This window comes from Tyto alba, unplaced genomic scaffold (genome assembly GCF_018691265.1).
Source record: "Tyto alba isolate M040663 unplaced genomic scaffold, T.alba_DEE_v4.0 Super-Scaffold_41, whole genome shotgun sequence".
NCBI classification, from domain to species: Eukaryota; Metazoa; Chordata; class Aves; order Strigiformes; family Tytonidae; genus Tyto; species Tyto alba.
In genome coordinates, this window is record NW_024881317.1 from 11,067,875 (window position 1) to 11,092,155 (window position 24,281).

Genomic DNA, 24,281 nt, shown 5'->3' on the forward strand with positions numbered 1-24,281 from the left:
CTGTTCCTACTTGTTTCCATGTTGCATTTGATGAGGCTACTCTTCCTTCTTCCTGTATTCTGTCATGCTAGAAGAAAAAAACCTCATGTTAGAGGACAGTTAGAAAGTAGTCTCAGTTTCTCACCCATATCTTTGCAACACTCTTTATGGTAAAGGAATGGGGATTTTTCCCTCGCTCGGACCATGCAGTTCAGCTCTAAGAAAAAAAGCAGTGCCTCCTCTCACACTGAGCTTCCAGCACTGCATTACACACTCTTTGCTCCCTTGCTAGTGCCCTTGAGCAGATGTAATGCGAGTCTGGTACGTGCTCTGAGGATGCATTCTTCATGTGGAGGAGGGGAAGGGCTATATACAGGTAACTGAGCTGGTTTGGAGCTCAGGGAACTGGCATGAAAACTCCAGCCATAGCTCTAACTTTCTGTTTAACTTTAAGCAAAGATCTGCAAAGGTATTTTATGCCTCAGTCAGAGTAATAGTGTCCAACCTCATAAGAAAATTGTGAGAGTAACTGAGCTAATAAAGACTTGGCTGTATGCTGTGATATTGCAGAATATGTAAGAATCCGGTTCTATAAAATCCTTATTGTGTCCCTGTGGAAGATTACTGCAAAGGTTGTTTTTGGATGACATTATACTCCCCCACCCTTTAGTTTCTTATTTTTAAAAAAATCTTTAATATTCATATGCAATCACTTCCTTTATCACCAGTCTTTTTTGTTTACAGTAAAATGGCAATAAAAAGTAAATTACAGTGTTTTCAGAGCTAAAGAGCAATAGCCACAGTTTGATGTCAACTCCCATCCCTTTTCTATTACCCTTCTGTGTGACTGAAAGAAATCAATTTGTTGTTAAACTGTCATTTATTTTGTTTTACATGTCAGGCTATTATGGCAGGGAATAGGTGATTGGGGGGGTTGGGGGGGTGGGTGGCATTTTCTGAGTCTGTCCTGTGAGAACATGTTCAGCATGAGTATATACTGCTGCACTCTTCTGGATGGAATTAGAACGGGCCAGACCAGCCTTTTCATTGCTAACAACAGGAGGTGATTCTGGTTCTGCCACATGGTAGATGCCTGTGTAAAATCCATCATGCAAGCATGCTTTAGAAATATAAACTCTAAGTTTTCTCTCCTCTTGTTTCAAGAGGTTCATAGCAGTACTATCCCAGGCAATGCCTAAATTGACGTAGATTCCTTATAACACCCTGTATTTTGTCTTATGAAGCTTGTCGGTCATTGTAACAGATTGAGATCATGATGTGTGCAGAACAAACCAATGTTACTGCTTCAAACTTTGAGATAATAAATACACACGATCATGTTAAGTAATGGAAATATATCAAGTGTTGCACATCTGGTTTCAGGGATACATATAACCCAGACAAAAACAATAGTCAAACAGGGAAAGTAGAATAATTTCCAGGTCAGTAATAGTAACTGTTCACACAACACTCGGGGGAAATCAAGCATGCATATTTGCATTCAGATACGTACTGCAAACTCAAGAAGTCTGCATTCCCTTCTATAAAAGCAGGCCAAAGTTTCTTTGAAAAGTTGTGGTTTTCATCACATTAATTACATGTTGGATTTGGGTAGAAGACCACCATCATGACATTACATCAACAACTTTTGCACTAATATAAATACCACAAAGAATCATGCAAACTAAAGTGAGCACACACACTCCCAGAAATCTCTGCAGAACATGATTTCGCAGAGCAGATTGGAAATATCACCCTGCTTGGCACCCTGCTTCTGAAATGTAGAATACCTCATGAAGCAGTGATGTTCTAGAAAGTGAGAAGATATCTCTCTGATTTCCAAGTTCTCCTTTTATATTTGTAGTTTTTATATTAAATTACAGTTCTTTCTTAGATGTATTTCTCCTGTGCTTTAACATGGCTGTAAGTGGAAAATTAATACAGTGCCTTTGAAAATCCCAAAATTGCACAAATATTGTGAACAGCAAAGAGTGCACCCCTTTCCTAACTTAGCATCAAAGGAGAGTCTCAGGGCACTTCAAATGAAGATAAAAATGTTTAATTCTGTGTATAGGAAATACTTTCAAGTGAAACATACATTGGACAGACAAAGCTCCCTCCCCAGTGTTTTGGCCTTGCAGCCTCTGTAAAGTCCCAGGACTGAGACTGAGTGACAAGGAGAATTTGAATGCTTTATTTGTTGTTGTTGTTCTTGTCTAAATTCATTATATGCCACCAAGTTAGTGGAGGAAGGTTACTGTATGGAAGAAATGGCTAAGGATAGCTGGTTATTCAAGACAGTTGTATGCTTTATAGAAGCTATGTCTAATCTGGAGGATAGTCCAAGTTTCTGGATCTGAGTGCATGACCCTGTGTCCATCCTCGTGCAAGAGTCCACTTACAGTTTTCTTGTGTCTTAAGGACTAGTGCCCTAAGGCATACAAGGGCATACAACTAGGGTTATTTTCATTGCAAACTGCATGGTTTAACATGTGTCAGAATAGTATAGTTGGGTTGGGTGTGCTTTGAGGGTTTTTTCTGCATAAAACGATTGACTTTTTCATCCCGCTTTTCCAACCGAGGGTCCTGGCAGTAAGTGCTACACTCCATTTAGCAGCTATGTTGCTCCTTTGCACCAATGCAAAACTTCAGAAGTATAATTTGATTAAATGAAGGGAATAAACAAATGTATTTTTATTCTCAGTCCTGAGAATGCTTACAGAAACTAAAGCTAAGTGGGAATTAGAAATGTGAGAAAAACGACCCAAGCATAGAGAAATTAGTGCCATTGGCATGTTACAGTAAATGTGGTTTGGGAATACTCAGATATTCAGCATTGTATTCCTCCAACCAGCCCAAAATGTAATACATTATAATTCCAAGTGTTGTTAATATTCCATTTTTATCTGTTGCTTACAGTGTGAAAACTAAGCCCAGTGCTTCGTTCTTGCTCAAGGACTATATTATGAAATCTTTCTGATGTGGACTGTGATAGAAGGAAAGATTATTCACATGATCATATCATGGCCTTCCTACATATTTCTTTGGGCCTTTTGCCCTGAAAAGGTGACTCTAATTTTTAAAGCACTAACTTTGAGTAGCAGTACACAGCAGAAATATGCTATTTTTTTAATTTTTAAAAATTAATACTGTCTGTGCAACTTTATCATGCATGACATTGATTGGCTGTTGGAATTATACTATCTAATCTGTTGAAAGTCTTGAATTCAAACCTATAGGTAACTGAGTTAATAGCACTCAGTTTTGTAAAACAGTTTAAAAAATGGCAGTATTATGCTGAATAACTGATAGGTGGAATACATACGAGTTCTCTTCTTCTGCAAGTATTGAAATATTGCTGAGATCTTGATATTCATGGCTCCAAAAGATGAGAGTAAAGAACTGTAATCTCATGACTTGCTCCATTATCCACATTGTTCAGCAATGCTTTTTCTGTTGTTTAGCACTTTTTCTGTTGTTTCCTTTTGCTGTGTTAAAAACTGGACCACATTCCAAGTTTAAAAGTGAGGATCTTGTATAATTTGTTCACTTCTGCTTCTGTCTTCCGTTATTCCCAGATTCTGCTCTCACATAATAGATGTGTATTTCTGCTGAAGTCAATGCATAGGAGGAAAAATTATTTTTTTTTTCCAGGCCAATAGTGAGCTTTCTCAATAGAAGGACACCTTTAAATGTTTCGTTATAACTGGTGTCAAGCAGAAGGATAGATTGGGGGAAGATGTGTGGTAAGATGCTCTGAACTTCTCTGCTAGAATTTTTCTACAAAGAACACATGCCAAGGAAAAAGACCCACAATCCCTCTTTACTGGTTGGATTTTTTATTGCCTTCTGCTGGGTTCATGGTCCATTCTTGCTCTATTTTCATTTCTTGAAGGTAGATATAGCCTACTGAAAGGCCTTGAATTTTGGAGCGGTAAGAAAGGAGGGACCTAACTCAGTCTCTTTGCATCTTTCATGTGAAGTGAACATGAGAACCACTTCTGGACACAAAACAGGGCCAATACTTCTTCTTCTTTCTCTGTTGCTCATCTTTTCTTTACTTGATATTCTTCTTCTGCATCCTGATCCCTCCTCATATGGATGAAAATCCAGCTCAAGGCAGACCTTTAATCTGTGATATTCTGGTGAGTTTTAAATCAGACTCACTTTGAGTTTCTTCAGGCACAAAACATGATGAACGTGCCTTTGAATTTGTAGCCTAAGTTAATTTTCCTTTCTATTCATTTAATTTCTTCGTAATGTAAGCTTTTTGAATGGTCTTGGTCTGAAGATCTTGGCTCATGGAAACATTTTGGAACAATATAGAATGTTTATGGAAAACTAAGAAAAAAGCAGTAAGAAGGGATATGGTCAATTGTACTTACTGTTCCAGACCACAGTGATACTTGTGCGATAGCTGCAGAGCTTCAGAGGTATTAATTAAACAGTCTTTGTCAGTCTTGGGATAAAGGAGAATATCACTGTCCTTGGCTTTAGAGAAAGGGAAGGATGGTCTCCTCAGACATAGTTTCTGACTTTGTTATCACTTTATATAATTTTCAGAGGTTCAGAACATCCATAAATCCAAATTAAATCTTTGTGTTGTTCCCAGATAGTCCTGCTTCCCATTGCATCTTATTCTAGGGTCTTTAAATTATAAGATTATCCGACAGGATAAAAAGAGGAGGGATTTTTATCTACCATATCATCCAGACTTGCAGCAGCTATGTGGGAGGAAAGCATCTAACTTCAAAGTTTTGGAACTGGAATTGAATCCTGATATCCAGAGGTTAAGTAGGTCTGCCTCTCATCTCCCTGTTATCATAATCACAATACATTTTTTCAGCTAAACACAAGGTAGCAGGACAGATTGGATTATGCTAAATTCCCCAAAAAGTCAACATACCATCTTAAATCAGAGACAATACTGACAAAACAAGGATCAGCTTTAGCTGGAATGCAGGTATGTGCTGGGAAAGAGAGAGTGAAGCATGAATCAAATTCTACCCAACGTTTGCAAATCAAAGAACTACTGAGTTGCAAGTGAATTTTTTCAAAGGACTGCAAGAATATCTACTAGAGTACCAAGGGACTTCTATCTTATGGTGAATTATAAGCAGAAGACACGTGCAGGCATTGATTTGACTAAAACATTCAGTTTGAGACACAGTGGAACTTTTTGCTGTTTGATTAAAATTCCTTGTGCTAAGCCACAAGCAGTTCTTCTCTTTCACTTTGTCCCAAAGGGCTTCCTATAGCAGGGGACACTAAGCAAGTGAGCATGTACATTATCAGTCTGTTCATTCAATACATACACCTTCTGCTAGGTGTGCATGAATAGGAGGGATTGAGTCAAAGCTGAAAAAGGAGTTATACGACTGCTGGAATTTGGCCTGCAATCACATCCATATAATGCTTCCTTAACTCCAGTATGATTATGTTGGTATAGGTCAGAGTAAATTGTGCTTCTGTGCTAAGGTAAGTTCTAGGTCTTGTGCCATGTGCTGAAAAGAGCATAATACCTTTTCTCATTTTGAAATTATTGTTTCTTCTGTTTTAAGGCTGAATTTGTTTTCAGTATTGTTCTCAGTGCTATACATGCAGCTTCCAGTAGTGCCTCAATGCCCCAACTTGTAATATTTTGTGGAAATGAAGTGAGTGAGAGCACGTATGTATGTAGAGTTACCATCTAATAATGCTAGATTTTATGACATGAGTAAGAGCTATTAAGAAATTATTGGATTGTGATTCTTCAGGCATTCCACACAAAACCTACTGCTGTGAGTCACCCAACTGAGACTGGTAGGATCAGACCTTGCATATGCTCCAGTGGTCTTCTCTTTATAGAAGCTGGTGGTGCCACAGGTGTGCTGGACTGTTTCAGTTTGGAATATGGAACTGTGATTTTTAGAAATCTGTAGATGAAGGGAATGGGCACCTTTCACATCACAGTTGAATTGATAAGCTTTCGGGGTGAACAGCCATTATTTTTTTGTGGTACCACAGTTATTGTAATATTAACACACAAGAGGGTGTTGCAGTTGAGCTGGGAGAAATTATAGTGATTCTGCTGCAAGAATCTCATATCACACTGTTCTCTCCTGTAACAAAATGTACACACCAGCAAACGGCTTGGCACAAAGGAGGGTAAAGTTCTTTCCTGAGGTGAGGGAAGGGAACTTGCCCCACCCCAATGATATTGTTTGAGCTTCAAAAGAGCCTCTGTTTGAGACTTCTTAAAGTTTCTTGGTAAATTGAGATGCTGCACAGAGCAATTAGAGACCAGACCTAAAAGTAGAAATGTTTAATCCTTACTTTTAGCAACCTGCATTTTATGAGTGCATCCCACTCAGTGAAGTAGATTAGTAAATAAAATTAAAGACAGGGAAATGTAGGCATAAAAATAAATCATTTTCTCATAAGCAGACGGTATGCATGTATTAGAGCCAGATGACAAGCAAAGAGATTGTAGCCTGAAAGCTAAACGTCTCTTGGAGCAATTCCCCTTGACCGTAGTTAGATCTCAATTTAGGGATCACAGTACACTCTGAAAAGAAAGAAGTTTCTTTTCTTCACTTGAAATGAACTTGTCTGTTTTGCATCCAGAAGTGTGATATTTACAGTTTAATAATTCTCTCATGTATTTAACAATGAGGGGCTCTTAATTCTTAAATTCTTTGAAGCATGTTGGTTTTGGTAGATAGGCTAGTTTGCACAGTACACGTGCTGTGCAAACCCCAGCAGAGTTATTTAAAATATCTTACAAAAGGAAACCTTCCTTGAGAATCTCTGTGTATGTAGTAGATGGGCATTACTGCCCTGTGAAGTAGATGATGATTTCTCAGGCACTCAGCTTCATGAAGTCTTGGTTTTGTTTCTTAATCCTGTGAAAGGACAAAGCCTAACACTGATTTTTTTGAACCCTGCGGTGTGTAAACAGCACAGCCAAACTTTAATTATTAGTAGGCAGAGACCTCTGCTGGAAATTGTTCAGTACTTCAGGGAAATACAGATTTCTATTCACAGAACAAAGCTTGGAAAACCTTCCTGGTGAGAAAGGTCAGAGGTCCAGGAAGGACTACATTAATGGCAGCATAGATATTCTTTGGTGTTTCTCTCTGTCCTTTCTGTGAGAGCTGAATGGCGCTCTCTAAAGAAAATAAATGAACTAACTTGAATCTGTACACGAGTACAACAATGGCAACACTTTCAGGCTGCCTCTGGGAAGAAGCAGTTCATCTGACACAGCAGTGTCTTGGCAGACAGCAGTATGTCCATGGCATTGGCAACAGTCATGCAGGAGATGCACCTTTGGCTAATGCAGGGGACCCCAGGGAGAAGAGAAAGCCATGCTGGACAAGTCCTTCTGGCAAGTACACCATGGTAGTAGCACCAGCATGTGCTAAGTAGCTTCAGAGAGAGCCATTAACTGCATTAACAAATGATCAGCAAAATGTTGAAGCCACAATCCCTGTACTAGTCTGTCCTGAAGAAGCTTCCTCATTGACATTTTTTTTATTAATAGTTGCAGTGTTTTTGGACATGATGGTACAGCTAGCAGTATGCTGCCAGTTTCTAAACACAGGGCAGGCTGTATAAAGCTAAAGCAGGACTTGACCCAATAGTTGTTCCCAGAAAGTTGCAAAATTTGATAGCTGTCAGAAGCATTGGCTTCCCATTTCTGAAAAGGAAACTGGTTTTGCTCTGGGACAGCACCAGAAACAGCAAACTGCCAAAGCTCCTGAGATTCAATGAGTGTCCATCAGGCAAATTTTGAAAAGTCCCAAGTTTATCTCCTGATGATAAGATTCAAGCTCAAAAATAAAATAATACTTCTCATGGAGATTGCAACTCATAAGCATGTGCTGTTATTTTCTCCCCAAACCCATAAAAAGTCACAATAAAATGTCTAGAAGCATCCAGATTCTTTGGAGCTGATCAGTCAGCCCACTGGTCTAGCATGGTACAGAGTTACAAACAGTAAAATCGGTGCAATTTGGAGTAAATTATGCTATAAAATGACCCTCACGCAAAGTTTATTAGTTAATGGAAAGATTCCTACTGACTTCAAGTTTTTGATTGTGCTCAAACAGAGCATCTTCACCAGCTACATAATATGCATATACAGTAGATCACATTTTAACAGTATCCCTGGCCACTTAAAACTGCAGCTTTCTCTGCTTTAAACTAAGCAGAGTGTAGCTGGTGACCATGTGTACAAGGAATGGTAGTAAAGTTTTCAGTGTGAGTGACAGTCTGACAGGCTTCTTGGAGGGACTGAGATATTAACTTTTAAACTAAAGCTTCCCAGTGGACTTCCCATTTTTCTTAGAAAAAATTGCCAAAACTTTCTTGGTTTATCCTCAGACCAAAGCCCAGTTTAGAAATCCTAGCTTTGTAGTATTTTATGGTTCTATCTGCTAATGTTTCTTTCAGTTAATTTTCCTACAAACACATTCCTGCTCCAACTGACCTAAATAGCCAGTATTGAATACTTGTGTATTAGTTCAGTTCACACACATCTCTCTATCTGAAAGAATATCCAGAGTCACAGATTTTCTGGTTAAAGAAGAAATCAGATAATCTTGGCCTAAACTTCTTTCATCTAGCAACCCACCCCAAATTCCAGGCTCTATACATAACTGCTCATTCAAAATTCCTTCCCAGTGAGTTTTCATGTTCTCCCTCTTCTTATTCGGCTCCATCTCTTTTCCTCTGACAAACCACTTCTCACACCAATCCTAGATATATCTTAGGAGTTCCTGGGGTGTTTTGACTTTTGATTTTTAGAAGAAACCATGTGTCTTACAACCTTTGTCTTGCACAAAGAGCCCACTGACCTACTCAGGGATGTTTAAGAGGCAGAGGATCTTCTGATACCTCCTTCTTAACACATTGTTTGACTCTTCTTTGATCTATGCTAAGAACATATTTTTTTCTGTATTAAATAGAGTATGTATTAAATCAGAATATTTAAAATATACAGAATATATTACCTGAAGCACAGAATTGCATTCATACAGATTAGCTTCCCTCACATGCCAGAACAAATCACTCAAATATATTTTACCTTATTTACTACTGATCATAAATAAAATTCACACTGTGATAGCCCTAGCTATGATATTGGGCCTGCATGTTGTTCGTTCACCAGATGTAGGTAGTTTTTGTAACCTGTGCCTAGCTTTTGTGATAAACATTTGTCACAGACATAGGCTCTACTAGGCTAGCTGGTAGACATGTACAGAGCAAAGAGAAAGTTTCATTTTTCTACACACTCCACCATAACATTACCAAACACTGTGCCTGAACTTAGTTTTTTTATTGCTTATCACTGTGAGCATGCCAATCTATGTTGACATTTTAGGTTACTTAAGCACTCTGGTGACCATTTTAGTGTGGAAGGAGAAAAATGAGTAAGGCATTCTGAGTGCTTGACTTTCATGTCATCCTCAGAAATATTCTAAACGGTCTAGTGATCCAAACTGAAAATAATTTGAACAGTTTTTGATAGAAATTGGCAGTACAAACAATGTTCATAAAGAAACACATGACCAGTTTAGGATAGTCAGTACAAAGCTGCAAATTGACTCCATTATTTCACAGAGGATCAAACACTATGCAGAAATTTACTTACATTATTGTGCTTAACTCTGATGAAATAATTGAGATTGCAGCTGGAAGGAACATGTAGCCCATTGAATCCTTTAAAATGCCTGTTGTTTTTATTAGTATTTTTACCTGTTATGTACATCATTAGCATTGTAAGGAAAGCAAGAGTCATAGTATGTGTATTTCTGAGAGCAAGCTAATTTTAGAGAAAGCCAATGTTATCTTCCTTTTACACTACAAATAAGGTGATTACAAGTACAGTGGAAAGCAAGAGTGTTTAGAAAGTCTGCTTTGGAAGCCACTTTAAAAACATTTGTATGTTATAAATGATCACAGAAATGAATATGAAAATATACATAGATGAATTTTGAAATTGTAGAAGTTTTGGCAAGCAAGTGAGAAGCCCTTTTCTCATAGTGTCATCTGTTTTTACTTTTACACTAGAACAGCCCTGCAGTATCCTTTTAAATAGTGCAGGAGCCCCCAGCTGGGCCTCCCTGACTTCTAGTGCAAAACCCACCAAAATGCAGAAAAAAGCTTTCCTTCTAAATAGCAGGAGCCATGTGTCAAGAGTGCATGTGTGTATGCTATAATATAGAACCAAGTTGTGTGATTTGTGTGGATTTCACAGATTAGAAGTGAAATCAGTTTTGTCACCATATTGACACCTTCTCCTAGATGAAGAATTCAGACCAACCAGAAAACAAAAGCCCAGCATTGGGACTAATCAGCCTTAAAGAGGGAAAAAATTAACATTTTTAAAGCAAATCCATCCCCAGCAGATTTGTTAGCCATGAAAGGGAAGACTCCACTGAATCCAGTAGAGATTCAGCTGTTGACATTGCACAGGCATATTCCGATGCGTGGTGACACAGCGTCAAGAGAAAACATCTTCAGTCTTTTCAAGTAAGAATCTTTAGTTTGCCTCTGTAGGATTTTTCATATGGAGGTGTCTCTACTACAACATTCATCCTACTCAGTCATTTATTCTCAGAGTTTTTGATAGGACATCTGAGTGATTCAGTCAGTATATGGATAGACAGTAACAATAAAGCTGCAGGCCTTAGGTGCATCACAACATAACCCATGTTTCCCTCAATTGCAGTAATAACAACTGTACATGTTCTGACTTGGCTTCTGCTCATTACTGTAGCAGCATCTCCGAATGCTGCTGCCCATTCAGTGGAAGACTGGAGCTGAGCATGCTGTGTGGTGGGGCAGCAGCCTTTGACATGTCTGGCAATGAACCACATGCCATGAATCTGGAGAAAAGCATTTAGGTGCTCAAAGCCCTAGTTTTTCAGTGTTTGAAGCACAAGCATCAAATAAAGGAGCTTGCAGGGGCACTTCACTTAGGAAAATAAGAGAAATGGAGAATTTGTACTTAATCCAAACCAGAGTGGTTACTGACAGAAGAAGGACATTGAGAGGATCAAAGCTGTCACCAAAAAAAAAAATGTGGTAGTTAAAAGAGAATGTGCTGCAGTATCTTCATTCCTACAGATGCTTCCCTCTCTGCAAAACGCTGAGAGAGACTGCACGTAAACATTTTTATTATCATGTCACATGATGGTGCTGCACTGACAGTGATAGATTTCCTGGCAAATGTTTGTGTAGAAAGGCAAACATATGGCAGAGTGATCTACTATGAGACGGCTGTTTGGACCTCCGCCCAGCCCTTCAGGGATTCTCAGGATCAGTAAGAACCAGTAGGTTCGTTATAGTGTGTGTGTGTATGAGAACATGTGTGTGAGAGAGAGAATGAGTTCATATTAAATGAAATAAAGGAATGTGTATATAACATTCCTGATGTATAAAGGTTTACATCAGCTTTGTGTGTGTATACTTCACTGAATACAATTTTATGGGATATATGTATACAGTTTAAGTAATGTTTAATATACATTTAATCTTCCCATTTTTCATTAGTTGTCTGTGCAGAACGACATAGTATTTTAAAGACTGAAATTCTGTCTGGAGAACTCAAATGCAGAATCTTGCTGGTCATGCAAGTGGGCAGTCAGAATTAATGGGAGTTTTACACTCGGCAGGCTTACATGAGCATGCTTCCTTTCACTGCCTTGTGCAGCAGAGGACTGGGTCCACCAGGTACACACTGGCCAAATTATTCCTTGTATTGTCGTCAGCAAAGTTGCACCAAGAGCATTTGGCCTATTGACCTTTGTTACAATTACAGTTATTGTAAACTACCTATTTGCTGAGAAATTAATTCCTTACTTGAATTTGTCTACCTGTTGTCACTTTATTAACTTTGGGAAATGAACACAAAATGGAACCATTTTGCCAGTTCATTTAAAGTCCCATTGCTGAAACAAACAGAAAAACAAATTGCACAAAGTCTATATAATGGCCAGTACTAGATGTAAAACAGCTTTTGGTTTTCAGTTATGGAATAGTCTGCTGTTACCGGTTTATGTTATTACCCTGAATCTCAATTGTTCATATCCCTTGTTAATAATGTTAATTTTATGTTATGTGGACATTACTGATATCCAGGTGAATAGTTTTTACTGGTTTGAATCTTTCTTTATTGGATGCTGAAGTCTATGTGCTATGAGTTCCCTCAGCTACCACTGTAAGGTAAAAGCTGTCCTGGAAGGCTGGTAGTAGGCAGAGGAGGACACTGCATGTGAAAGCAAACTGCAGCTCCTTTCAATTTCACACCATTGCTGCCTGAGACTTCTCCTTCGCACACATGTATGGAAAAGTGGATGTTTTCCTGTTGGCAGGGTCCAAAATGACACATAGGTCCAGAGCTAGGCTTGCGGGGCAGCACAATTTAACTAAAGGTCTGTGGTGCCTAACCAGATGTACCAATTCATGTCTTTCTGCTACACCTCTGATAGCCATGCTCCAGAAATTCAGTGCTGATCACTGGATGACAAAAAGCAGCTGTGAATGTTTCTCCTCTTTGGGCACCATGGGCCACATGGCAACAAAGAATGACTTTTATCTTCATAGGGCCAGCATCTGCCCAGTACAGCAAGCTGTCACACCCCATGCAGTTGCAGAGGGAGGATGCAATCCAAGCAATTAATACAGGCATTACGTGAATGGACAGATGATTTGGATATCACTTTTGGTCCCAAAGGTCCTACTCATCTCTAGACAGGCAATATGCCCTTTGAAAATTTCAGTGGGAGGTTTGCCTGAGTAAGACAAGAGCATCATGTCCAGTGGGAATAACAGTCTATAAATACCTGTCCATTGTAAGACTATCATTGCCAATTCTGTTTGGCTGCTTCATCTCATAATATTCTCTTTGACTTTCTTAATACTAACCAGCCTAAATATTTTATGCTTGTCTTCCAGCAATATACTAAGCCCCTCGCTGCTACTCAGTGAAGATAGGTATCATTTTTCTGTTTATTCTGAAACATTGTAGTTCTCTGAACTACAGTGGGAAGGTTTGAACTGCTGTTTGCATTTGATAAGATAGCATCCATTTAAATGTCAGTGACAGCTAAAGAAGAATATAAACAAGTGGTCAGAAACAAGCCATTTCCTTACCAAGTCACTATGTTCTAATTAGACAGTATTTTTGTCACTTCTCTAGAAATACATACATTTCCTGGCTTATCGTAATTTCTCTGCAATGTGTATTATTTTGTAATATTTATATTGTATTTTTATCTTATTGAGATTTTACATTTTAGCAACTCGATTTCTCAGTGATATGAATCAGGAGCAACTTCACTGTATCCAAAGTATATAAAGTGGCATAAACAGTAGCAGAAACAGACCCTTTGACTTCTAAGAGACCTAGTGCATATTGGCTGCTTGCTAGCAAGTGCAGTAGCCCTGATTTATTATTATTCTATTTATTATTTATAAACATATAACTTTCTAAACTCAGAAGAAGAAAACCATGCCTTCTTTGAAGAGAGCAGTGTTGAGGAAAACAAAGTCAGACTATGGGGAAAGGGATACATTATACAACAAAGGGATCACTGAAATGCCGGGCAAGGTAATGTTAATTACAAGTTATAATCGTAATTATTATTAAGCACACTAACTTCTTTTCCTCCTCCACATCCTTCTCATGACCTTTTCTTCCCATCCCATATACCACTTTAATTCCAGGCTCTTTACATTCCTGTGCTAACCCTCACTCATTAGAGATGTGGTAGACCTAATCAGCTGTCCTGGGTGGAGTGTCTGGGAGGGATGGAGTTCTGGGGAAGGGATTCAGAATAAATGAGGCTGTGATTCTTGAGAAGCGGGATATGAAGGACATGTCATGAGCATGGAGTATAGGCTAGAGATCTCTGAGAGACAAATAGGTGAGCAGGATATTAGGTTTGGCATGGTTAATGGGGAAACGATCGACATGTGGCTGCCACATGACAAGATGTAAGTAGGAAGGGGCAGTCTTGCAGGCCATCGCAAGAAACATGATCTGGAGGTAGTGGGTATGTGGAATGTGTGAAGAAATGTGCTTTTAAGAAGTTCTCACGGGAGCCAGCTGGAATGAGTTCTTATGTTGTTCAGGGTGGTGTGCTGATCTTTTGGAGTACACGAGAGGACTTAAGTAATAGCATTTCAGACCAAGTGTGGTGGTGGTGGATTCGGCAAATTCAGTCCCTCCCTTCAAGCTTCCCTTCACTCTCTGGAGAGGAAAGGAGTGACTGCCCAGAGAGCTGGGTCCTCCTTTATTGGGAATAAGGGACGGAGAGAAAATAACTTGCCCCATTTTCTGCCTGGCCAGTGATGACTTGCTTCCCCTGCAACCCATCAGGTGCAATATCATCCATATCCACTTCCCCAAGCACTTCCTCAAGCCCATTTTCATCCTGGCACCCATCACGGTCATCACCCTCAGCATCACCATGGCCACACAGCCTAAGGACTCTCCTTAATGCCTTCAATCCCAGTAATATCTCAGTCCTTAACCCCCACATCCCTTTGAGCACTAGCATCATCCAAGAGTCAAGGGGATGAGGCAGCAGGTCTGGGCAGGATGAGGGTGGGAAGGTGAGAAAAAATGTACTGGTTTTGGCTGGGATAGAATTAATATTCTTCACAGTAGCTCATACTATGCTATGTTTTGGATTTGTGACCAAAATAGTCTTGATAACATTGGGATGTTTTTGTTATTGCTGAACAGTACTCCTGCAATATCAGGATCTTTTCTGTTTCTCACACTGCCCTGCTAGCAAGTGGGCTGGGGGTGCACAAGAAGTTGGGAGGGGACACAGCTGGGACATCTGGCCTCAACTGACCACAGGGATATTCCATACCATATGATGTCATGCACAGCAATAAAAACTGATGGAAGATGGAGAAAGGGGGGATGTTTGGAGTTATGGCATTTGTTCTCCCAAGTAATCTCTATGGTGATGAAGCCCTGCTTTTCTGGAGATAGCTAACCTTCTGCCTGCTGATGGGAAGTAGTGATTGAGCTCCTTATTTTGGTTTGCTTGCATACACAGCTTTTGCTTTCCTCATTAAACTGTCTTTATCTCAACCCACAAGTTTTCACTTTTACCCTTATGATTCTCTTCCCCATCCCACCATGGGGGAGGACTGAGCAAGTGGATGTGTGGGACTTATCTGCCTACTGGGCAAATAACTACTACCCACCGCAAAGAAGCAGCAGAACGCTCAGTCCAGTAAAGCCAATGTGTAAAACACGGGTATGACAGGAAGAAGATGTTTGCGAGTGACTCTTGGGCAAAGTGATTATAAAGAACTGCCATATCCTCAAAGGCACTGCTTCACATGGACTGGAGAAAGAGGGTATGTGGGTGGGAGAGGGCAAGATGGGTGTAGCAGTCATTTCTGGAGCAAAGTACCTTTGTGGAGAAGGAAAATGCCCACAGAAAAAGATAGTAAGATTTGGATGTGGCCTAGGTAAAAGAAGTGGAGGGAGATGAGGATAAGACTCATTTTAATAGATTTGAGTCACTGAGAGTTTGGCAATGTTGGCCATGGAAATAGGGAAGGATGATCTGAAGAAAGCTTCAGAGATGACATCATGGGAAAAATGCTGAGAGTTTTCCTTCTGATTTCAACAGATTTGGGATGACATTCCAGTCATTCAGCTTGGATTCTGTTAAACTCTTGTTGACGCCAAGCTATGCAGGAAGAAATTCATGACCGAATTATTAATTCCTTGTTTTTCTTGTGATATTACCTATGCTTCACACTTTACAGCAGACGAGATTCAGAGTTTGGGTTCTGGAGCTATGAATTCTAGAGCAATAGGTACATCCCAACATCAAACTGCTGCTCCTGAGAGGGGTTTTATGGTACAGAACAGCCACAATCTCAAGAAGTTGCATATTAGCCACATTTCTTTCTGTTCCCCAGCTTCTGGCACTGTCATTCAGGTGACACAAAAGTAAAGTTACAAAGCTTCTTAAATAAATATGTTCTGTTCTCCATGTTGGGATGTAATTATTCATTAAGTCAGATTCCAAAAGGCACTTTGATGGATGTACCAGAGGGCATGTGAGAGAAATCCTTTTCTCCAGTATTTATGAGGGGAAACTACGATAGAGTAAGTGCCATGAATCTGGCACTAAATTTATTGTTCCTGTCAACTCTCAACATATTTCTCACCCAATAAATCTCCAAGGCTTTAGATGACACATTTAAAATACTTCTCCAGAGGAAAAATGTCTGTTGCACGTTTTCTTTTCTAGGTATTATGACTTATAGCTTTAGAGATGGAGTTTCTCACCTGGCCATTTAAAGAGGCATTTTATAGATTAGTATATCAAATGGAGATGGGAAGTCATTAGTTTAATTGTAATTAATGACGTCTCCACCGAACACTTAAAATTGTGGGAACAGCAAAGTAGACTGTGCAACTTATGTCCAACAAGATAATCTTCATATCATGTTTAATATTTACTGCACGTTAATGGAAGTACTAGATTTTGATGAGTGTTTCTCAACAAATGGCTGCTAAAGCATCTCACATGACATAAGGGAAAATTCAAAGAACACTGAAGTTGCAAAGTCAGATAGTCCAATTTTGGGAAATACTTGTGTTTAGGTTGCTGGTGCAACTTTAGTTCTGTTGTCTTCTTGGGTGGTTTGTGATACAATTTTCAATAACCTTTTTCTGGATTGATTTGTTTGGGTTCTTCCCCCAATAGAAAATCTCAGGCTGGTTACCACTTAGACCTCTAGTAGGTCATAGAGTCCAATACCTTTGAATGCAGTGTCAAGATTTCCACATAAACTGATAAGTTAATTGGCAGCATAGTAACGGATTATTAGTCTTTGTATGGAGAAGCTACCAGCAGAGAATGAGACATACTGGGCCACAGAATTTTCTTAATGTGTGGAGTTTCTAGATGTATTCTAAGATATTCTGAAATCTTTGTCTTCTTACACTCACAGCTGCTTTTACCTCTGTCTCCTAATCCCTTTCTGCTTTTCTCACATCCTTCCCAGGCTTTAGCTCGTGCTCCGCTTCCAGCTTTTCCCAGTTCTCTCTCCGCATGCTGGTCTGGTCACTTCACCCTGGTATACTGTCTAGGTACTCACAGGGAGACAGCCACCTTTTCCTCTCACAAGTTTTGCTTCCACAGTCATCTCCAGTCATGAGCTGAATCACATTCACTTTAGCCTAGAGCATGTTTAGTCCAGACAGAACATCTGAGGTTTGTTTATCAACCCCTACCGAGCGTGTATGAATGATTTTCAGACTCTTGCAACTTGGCTACATTTATATGGTACCTGGTAATTTGGTAATTTTACCATTATTTCTTCTACTGTCATTGTCAGAAGAGCTTTGATATTTAGCCACACAATCATCATGGAAAATTTCAATTCTAATGGTTAAGTTATTAAACATAGAGAAGCAACTGAAAACAACGGTTTGAATTGGAAATTGTTAACCAGCATTGACTGTAGGCATCTTTTGTCTGCTGTAGCTTTAGCTGAAACGCCTGTAGAGAACAAGGAAAGGCAGCAGTGCATACTTGCTAGTAACTTTTCCATCCCATACAAACCTTTTCAGCTAATATTGGAAAGCTCCCAACCAGACAGGAAGTTAATTTTAACTGAAGTGCTCCGATCTTTTCTGCCTTTAGGATACGCATTCACACCTCTGCAACATGTAAAGCAATCACCTTAAAGATTGTCTAATCTAATATGATTAGGAGATTGCTCCAGTGTATAACATAAGAAGATTCATGAAACTGAGTGTAGATAACTTGCTCCAGCTATGATACACACCCTTCTCCCTTCTAAGCTTATTACAGAGAAGGCTTGGGATCCCCTGGTGAGCTGTTTATCTTCAGTAATTAAGAATATCCTAATGGGCATGGTAAGTGCCTTTATGTGCATGTTAGGATGGACATAGAACATCATGGCCTCTTTATGCCTGACATGAAGTAGCTCTGTGATTTCAGACAGTGCTCTCAGACATGTCTTGCACAGGGGAATGCCTCAGTTGTGACTCAGAACAATTTCCTATTAAAATATTTAACAGACAAGCACTAGCTTACTGTGGACACAGGCAAAATACTAATCATCATAATCACTGCTGACACATTTTTACATACAGGAAAAGGAAATGCAGAAGGAAAGAAAATTATATCGGCTATAGATAGATAGATAAGTAAAAAGAAATAATTTTCTTTCGGTATCTTACAGTAAAGTTGATTATACAAGTGGCCATGCTGCAGAGCATTTATAGTCTGATCTCACAAGGGATTTGAGTGGGGAAAGCAAAAATTGTAAGGTGGCCAGGGACAGAATTTCAGAGGCAAACACCATAATAATCTCTGTGGCTTCTACAGATTACAGTATTAGGCAGCATCTCACAAAATGGCAAGTGTAAGATAGCAGCATGAATAGGGTCTGCATACAAGACAGTTTGCATACAAATGTCTGGTATATGTGTACACACCTATAATTGTGGAGTATTTAATGCAAAACTTACACTTAAAAATTTACTCATTACTTTGGAGGGTGCTTTTGAAATTGAGCCTTTTATGTCCACATGCTCCTTTCTTAAAGATTGATCCACACTTCTGAATTAATGGAATTCTTCCTCTCTGAAAGTTATCAACCAGGAATATAGCTATTTTTATCCTCATATGAATAGGGGGGAAATGATCAGGACTGGCTTAAAGATTCTCAATAGCTTAAGAATACCGTTTCCTTGGAATTGTTGGGAAAGCAAAATTCAGTAGTGTAGTAATACCTTAAAACAGTTACCTCAGACACTACCTGTCCTGAGTGCCTCACGGTTTCACTACTCCCACTCCTGGGCCTGCCACCTCTCTGCCTTTACAACCTTCCCCTCCTTGCACTTGTATATACTGCCCTGTTCTGGAACTATAACACCTGTCTGGCAGGATGAGAAATGAAAGGGAACTTGGTCTTAGGGGAGCTTAGGGGGGAGGAGAGAGCCATCCCTGCTGCAGGTCTCCCTTCCTCAGTAAGGACATGGTGTTGCTGCCTCTGTGACCTGCTGATCTTTGTCTCTGCCCAAAGCAGACTCTGCTGTTGACTTCTGTAGACCTAGGCCATGGACTATATACAAGTGGTGTATCTATGAGCAAGCCTCTGCACCCCTCCATTCATGGTTATGATCTGAAACTGCTCTTGATTTGGAAGAAACTCTCTTTGCTCCTCCTTCCCACTTCTGTGTAGAAGGGGTAGATGAACTCCCCTTTGTAACAGAAGAGAAAGGAACAGAATACATGTGACATAGCAGGAGATCTCAGGGTTTGTATGTTGTGATGAGCAGCTGAGTAGGTTACGTACTCTAAGGAACTCCTTTGCTGTTGGTGCTGAGACGGTTTTCTGTGCTGTTAATGTGTGGAACATTTGATTTGGTTTTTCATTTATCAGCAGGGAAATTTGCTTTTTTCTTCCCCATCCTCTTCCCAGCATCTTAACCATGGCTTGATGGAAGAACTGTCTGCAAAGTGTGTTTAAGAGTTTTCAGCTAGCCAAACCTGAGTGGAGTTCTTACCTTGGCAACTCATTTATCCTTTGTAGCCTACACACAAGAGAAAAAGAGAGCTGCATCCTTGCATGTCCATGGAATGAGTTTTCTTTGGAGCTCTATTATGTGATTATCTTCACTGCAGACTAGAAACATTATTCTTTCACTGCATTCTCTGCAGACACCAATGCTGGGATAAAAGGAAGTTAAAAAAGTGGACATTCCGATTAGATGTTTCAGTTCAGCATCTAGACATTACGAATTTTGCTGTTCTGACATTAGCAATACATTGTTCCATGGATGTGTATATGTGTACAGTTTCCTTTTGGAAGAAATTGGCATACATCCTGCTTCTTTCTGATTCAAGGTCACTAAATAAGTTACTAGAAAGAGCTATTCATATCTGAGATGAAAAGCAAATAAAGTATTTAAAAAAAAAAAAAAACAAAAAAAGCAGCTCCACCTGTCTAGTAAGTATTCTGGAGATAAGCCTGGTTTGGAAAGATAATAGAGGTATGGGAGGTAAGACACAGCACATAGGATTATTCTGGACAGACTCAAATCAGAGTCTACAGCTCCTATATTCAGAGATTTTATATTACATTTTCCTGAAGGGAATTTAAACTGCACTGAGGTATCAATTTAAAAGGATGCAACATCCTATCTGATGTGAAAGTGAAAGTGAGCTGTTTGGCCACATGTCTATACCGAAGGTGGCTGCGTTGGCAACCCTGTCACTGATCTCAGTACTTCAGGAACAGATAACAGCATTGAGCACAGTGCAGGCTAATCATCTAAATGTTTATCCAGCTTCCTGGATTTTTTTTTTCCATTGTTAGTCTGCTACTGATACCTGAGCTAATGATTTTACAGCAGTGCTTCCCCCAGCAGAGAAGTGCTTATCCTATTTTATGACCCAGAGTGACAAACTTCATTGACTCATGTACTACCAATAGCAACATCTGGGTACCAGAACCACATCTGGGGACACCATAAACAGTAAGAGTCTTCTTGGTCCTGTTCCAGCCCATGAACAGGTGCTAGAAGCAGTGTTTCTTCCTCTTCTTTCTCTGCCATTACCAGCCCTTACAGACAGGTAGTGCTCTCTATGGTCCATCTACTTCCACCCCAAAATGTGACCCTACAGTCTTCAGCCACCTATTTCCTTCTTCATCAATGGGAACTGCCAGGTGCTTTCCTCGGACCTCAGAGAAGCACCCAGCCAGAGCCATCTCCCTAGACCCTATGGGGATAGTTGCCATCCTGCATGTGGGAACAGTTGGGAACCCACTGCTACAGTTTCAGTCAAACCTGAAGAAAAACCTTTCCTAAACTTTTCCACTTGTGGCCCAGCTTGCAGGTGCCTTCCTAGCTTTGCTCCTCTAGACAATACTTAGGTATAGTAAGTGTCAATTGATTTCTGACCTTTAGACTTTAACCAGTAGCATTATGGTAAAAACAGCAGTATCTGGGCTTTGGATTTGTGAGTTCCCAGTGCTTCCCTTCCACAGAGGTCCATGTTTGTAAAAACTGGCATCATCTGGCAAGAGCCAGGTCCCAAACGCCCTCTGAGGAGAAGCCCCTGTTGTGAATTTAAGCAGATCCCAGGTCCAGGTCTTTGTGGCTGTGTGGTTTTATTTGCGTTTTTAGGCCGAGAAGGAAGGTGGAGGGGTTGGCAGCAGGGAAGAGGCTGGGTACAGGAATCAGGAAATCCCAGTCCCCAGGAGCCAGGCCTGTGCCCAGGGGCCGGCTCGGGGCTGGGTGTTTGGTTGCCGGGGGAGGGGGTAAGGCCTGCAGGCACCCCGTGGGGGCAGCAGCCGCGCTGCGGGGGAGGCCGGCGGGCAGGGTGTGCACCAGCCCCCCGGGGGGGCCGAGGCATCCCGGGGAGCTGCTCTGTGCTGGGGCCTGGGCCTCCATGGCGGGGGGCGTGGGGGGCGGCACGGCACCCCCAAGGACTGAGGGCTGGGAGCCACTGGCCGGGGGAACCCGGGGGCCCTGCTGTAAAAAACAGCCGGGCTCAGCCGGCTTCTCCTGGTCGCCCAGCCTCCATGTCGGGCGCGCATAAAGAACCATGTCATGCTTCAGCTGGGAAGGAAGGGCCGGGAGGGACTGGAGCCGCTCTCTGCTCTCCTATTTTCATAGAAACCGATCTGTGTACCTAGAAAATAACAGGAAGGGAAAGCGCGGGGGGGAGGCGCGGGCGGGGGGGGGATAAGAAGATCCTGTTTTCGGTCGCTGCCCGAGGAGTAATTCGGAGGAGACGGCTCCATATTCCCGGGGCCGCGGCGGCTGCGGCGGGGATGGAGCGGGCGGCGCGGGCGGCGTAGCCAGCTCGCACGGGGGGGCCGCGGGCAGCGCCGCGCCCGCCCGCCGCCGCGGGGTGAGGGCTCCCCGGCCGCCCCCGCCCGGCCAGGCGCCCCGCCGCCAGCCGGCTCCCTGCTACCGGGGGCTGCTGGGGTTGTGTCCAAGGCCTCCCCCTCCCCCGCGTACACACTCACACACACTCACACTCACTCACACACACACACACACTCACACACACACACACTCACACACACACACCCCATCTCCTCCTGCCGCCGCCGCCGCCGGAGAGATCGGGGATTGCCCGCGGCCCGGCCCCGCTCCCGGCTGCGCCCCGTGCCCGGGCGCATCGCACCCCGCGGGGGCTCGCCCGGTTGCCCCCGGGGCGGCGTGTGCGGGGCGAGGGGTGTGGGAGGGCGGGGGGACACACGGCGGCTCCCGCGGCGGCTCCCGATGGCTCGTCCGCGGCCCCGAGAATACAAGGCTGGAGACCTGGTGTTCGCCAAAATGAAGGGGTACCCGCACTGGCCGGCCCGGGTGAGTAACCGCGGCGGGGGCGCCCGGCCCCGCGCCGCCGCCGCCCCCCTCGCCCTCCTGCCGGGCGGCCAGCGGCCGGGCCGCGGCGAGCCTCTGCCGGAGGCCCCGGCCCCGGGCCCGCCGGGCGGGGGGCCGCGGTGCGCGCCCACCCCGTTATTATTGTGCATCTTTTCTTTGATCTGCAGATTTCTCCCCGGCCCCCCGGGAGGAGGAGGAGGAGGAGGAGGAGGAGGAGGGAAGGAGGGGGGCGAGCGCGGGCTGTACCTGGGTTGTTATCGCGGGGAGGAGGCTTGGGGAGCCGGCGGCTCTGCCTGCGTGACAACGATGCTGTTTATTCTACGCCCTCCCTCGCCCCGGCCCCCCGGCTCCCTCGCGGGGCAGCGGGGCCCCCGCCGCCCCCCACGGCCGGCGCCTGGGGCCGGCCCGGGCCGGGCAGGGCAGGGCGGCCGCCTCCCCCGGCCCAGCGCGGCCCAGGGCCCGGGCGTTGGGACGCGGCTTAGGGCCGGGCCGGGGGAGCTGTGCGGGGCAGGGGCAGGGCCCGGGGCAGCGCCGGGCCAGGAGGGGGCGAGGCCTGGCCGTCCCGCAGGGCCCGGAGCCAGGCTGCGGTTGTCCCCGGGGTGGCGGGTGCGAGGGGAGCCGGCCGGCGGGAGCAGGAGGCACGGCTTGGTGCGGAGAGGTTGGGTGAGGTGAAGCGAGGCCTGGCTTTGAGGGGTGGCCGCCAGCACCCCGCACAGACCCCACCGCCCGTACGCAGGCGTGGCGAGTGCTGGGCCTCCAGCTTTATTTTGTCTTCGACCGTGTTGACTTTCTTTCCCAGTCCTTTGTCATTTTTTGTTTTACGCTGCCATGATGCAACTGAGGTGGAAAGGCATCGTGGGCATTTGGCAGACAGATAAGCACCCCATTGTATTAAAACATTCATTTTTGGTGCTGCTACAGTAACATAGAGCAGAGCTTTCTCCCCGGGGGGTCTGGTACTGTGGCACACTGTGGCCTGTCCTTCCCTCCTTTTTGGTCACTGTTTTGTAAACTCACTGTGTAACACATGTTATGCGAAATCACTGGCAGGCATCAACCAGTGAGAGTCTGTATTTACTTGTCTTCTCCAGCCTTACTGGGACGATTGGGTAGTGCTTCATGCTATCATTTTCTAGTCAAGGAAAGTTGCTGGTCTTCATAGACTGTAGAGAGCATGAAGGTAATGAAGTGTTGTATGCAACGTGCAAGAAAACATAGATGGGCAGGATAAAGATTGACTGACATGTAGCATTACCCTTGACGTGAGAGCCCTGGAAAAGGATGGGTGTAAGTGGTGGAAAGATATCCCGAGTATAACTGAGGAACCAGGAGAAGTGGTGTTGAACAGCATACACTACACAGGAAGGGAAGGCCAACACCGCAGGCGTAAGCAAAGTTGGTGAAGAAAGATTAGTGAGAAGGTGCCAAATATCTAGAAGCATGTAAATAAGGTGGTGCATTCAATTATTTTGGTAGAGCAGCCTAAAATTAGCATGCAAAAGGCCAAGCTTAATCAACACCGGGTTACGGTTTTATTATTCTATCATTATACAGGTTGGTGGATATACTACCTAAAAAATGGCAATTTATGACAGCAGAACAGCATGAGCCACTGAAAATTGACTTCTTTCCTACCTCTGTCATGGTTTAATGTGAAAATTTTAATGTGAGCAGTTGAGACCATTACAATGTTGGAGCATGTTAATCCCTTTCCTTTGTAAAACTCCCATTTGTTTACCCAGAAGCAGAACAGGGCCTTTTGTTTTAATGGCGTTTTCTTTCCTTTAAAAAATCATTATATGCTGTGCAGCTAGTCGTAGCCTTTGACTGCGTGTCTAAATAAGTATCTGAATGGTGATAATACACAACAGAGAACATCTTCACTAGGAAAAAA

General features: G+C 42.7%; 1 protein-coding gene and 1 long non-coding RNA gene across 2 annotated transcripts in view; one reads left to right on the forward strand and one right to left on the reverse strand.

Moving 5' to 3' along the window:
• Positions 1–21,145: 21,145 nt before the first annotated feature.
• On the reverse strand, positions 21,146–22,789 carry LOC122154579. Its single transcript, XR_006166629.1, has 2 exons — positions 22,634–22,789; positions 21,146–21,686 (listed from the first exon to the last, which is right to left on the reverse strand). It is a non-coding gene; the product is annotated as an uncharacterized LOC122154579 (long non-coding RNA).
• HDGFL3 (HDGF like 3) overlaps positions 21,889–24,281 on the forward strand; it is a 38,939-nt gene continuing 36,546 nt past the window's right edge. The window contains exon 1 of the mRNA XM_042804370.1: positions 21,889–22,369. Within this exon, the coding sequence (XP_042660304.1) occupies positions 22,286–22,369 (84 nt within the window). The 5' untranslated portion in view covers positions 21,889–22,285. The remainder of the gene's footprint in view (positions 22,370–24,281) is intronic.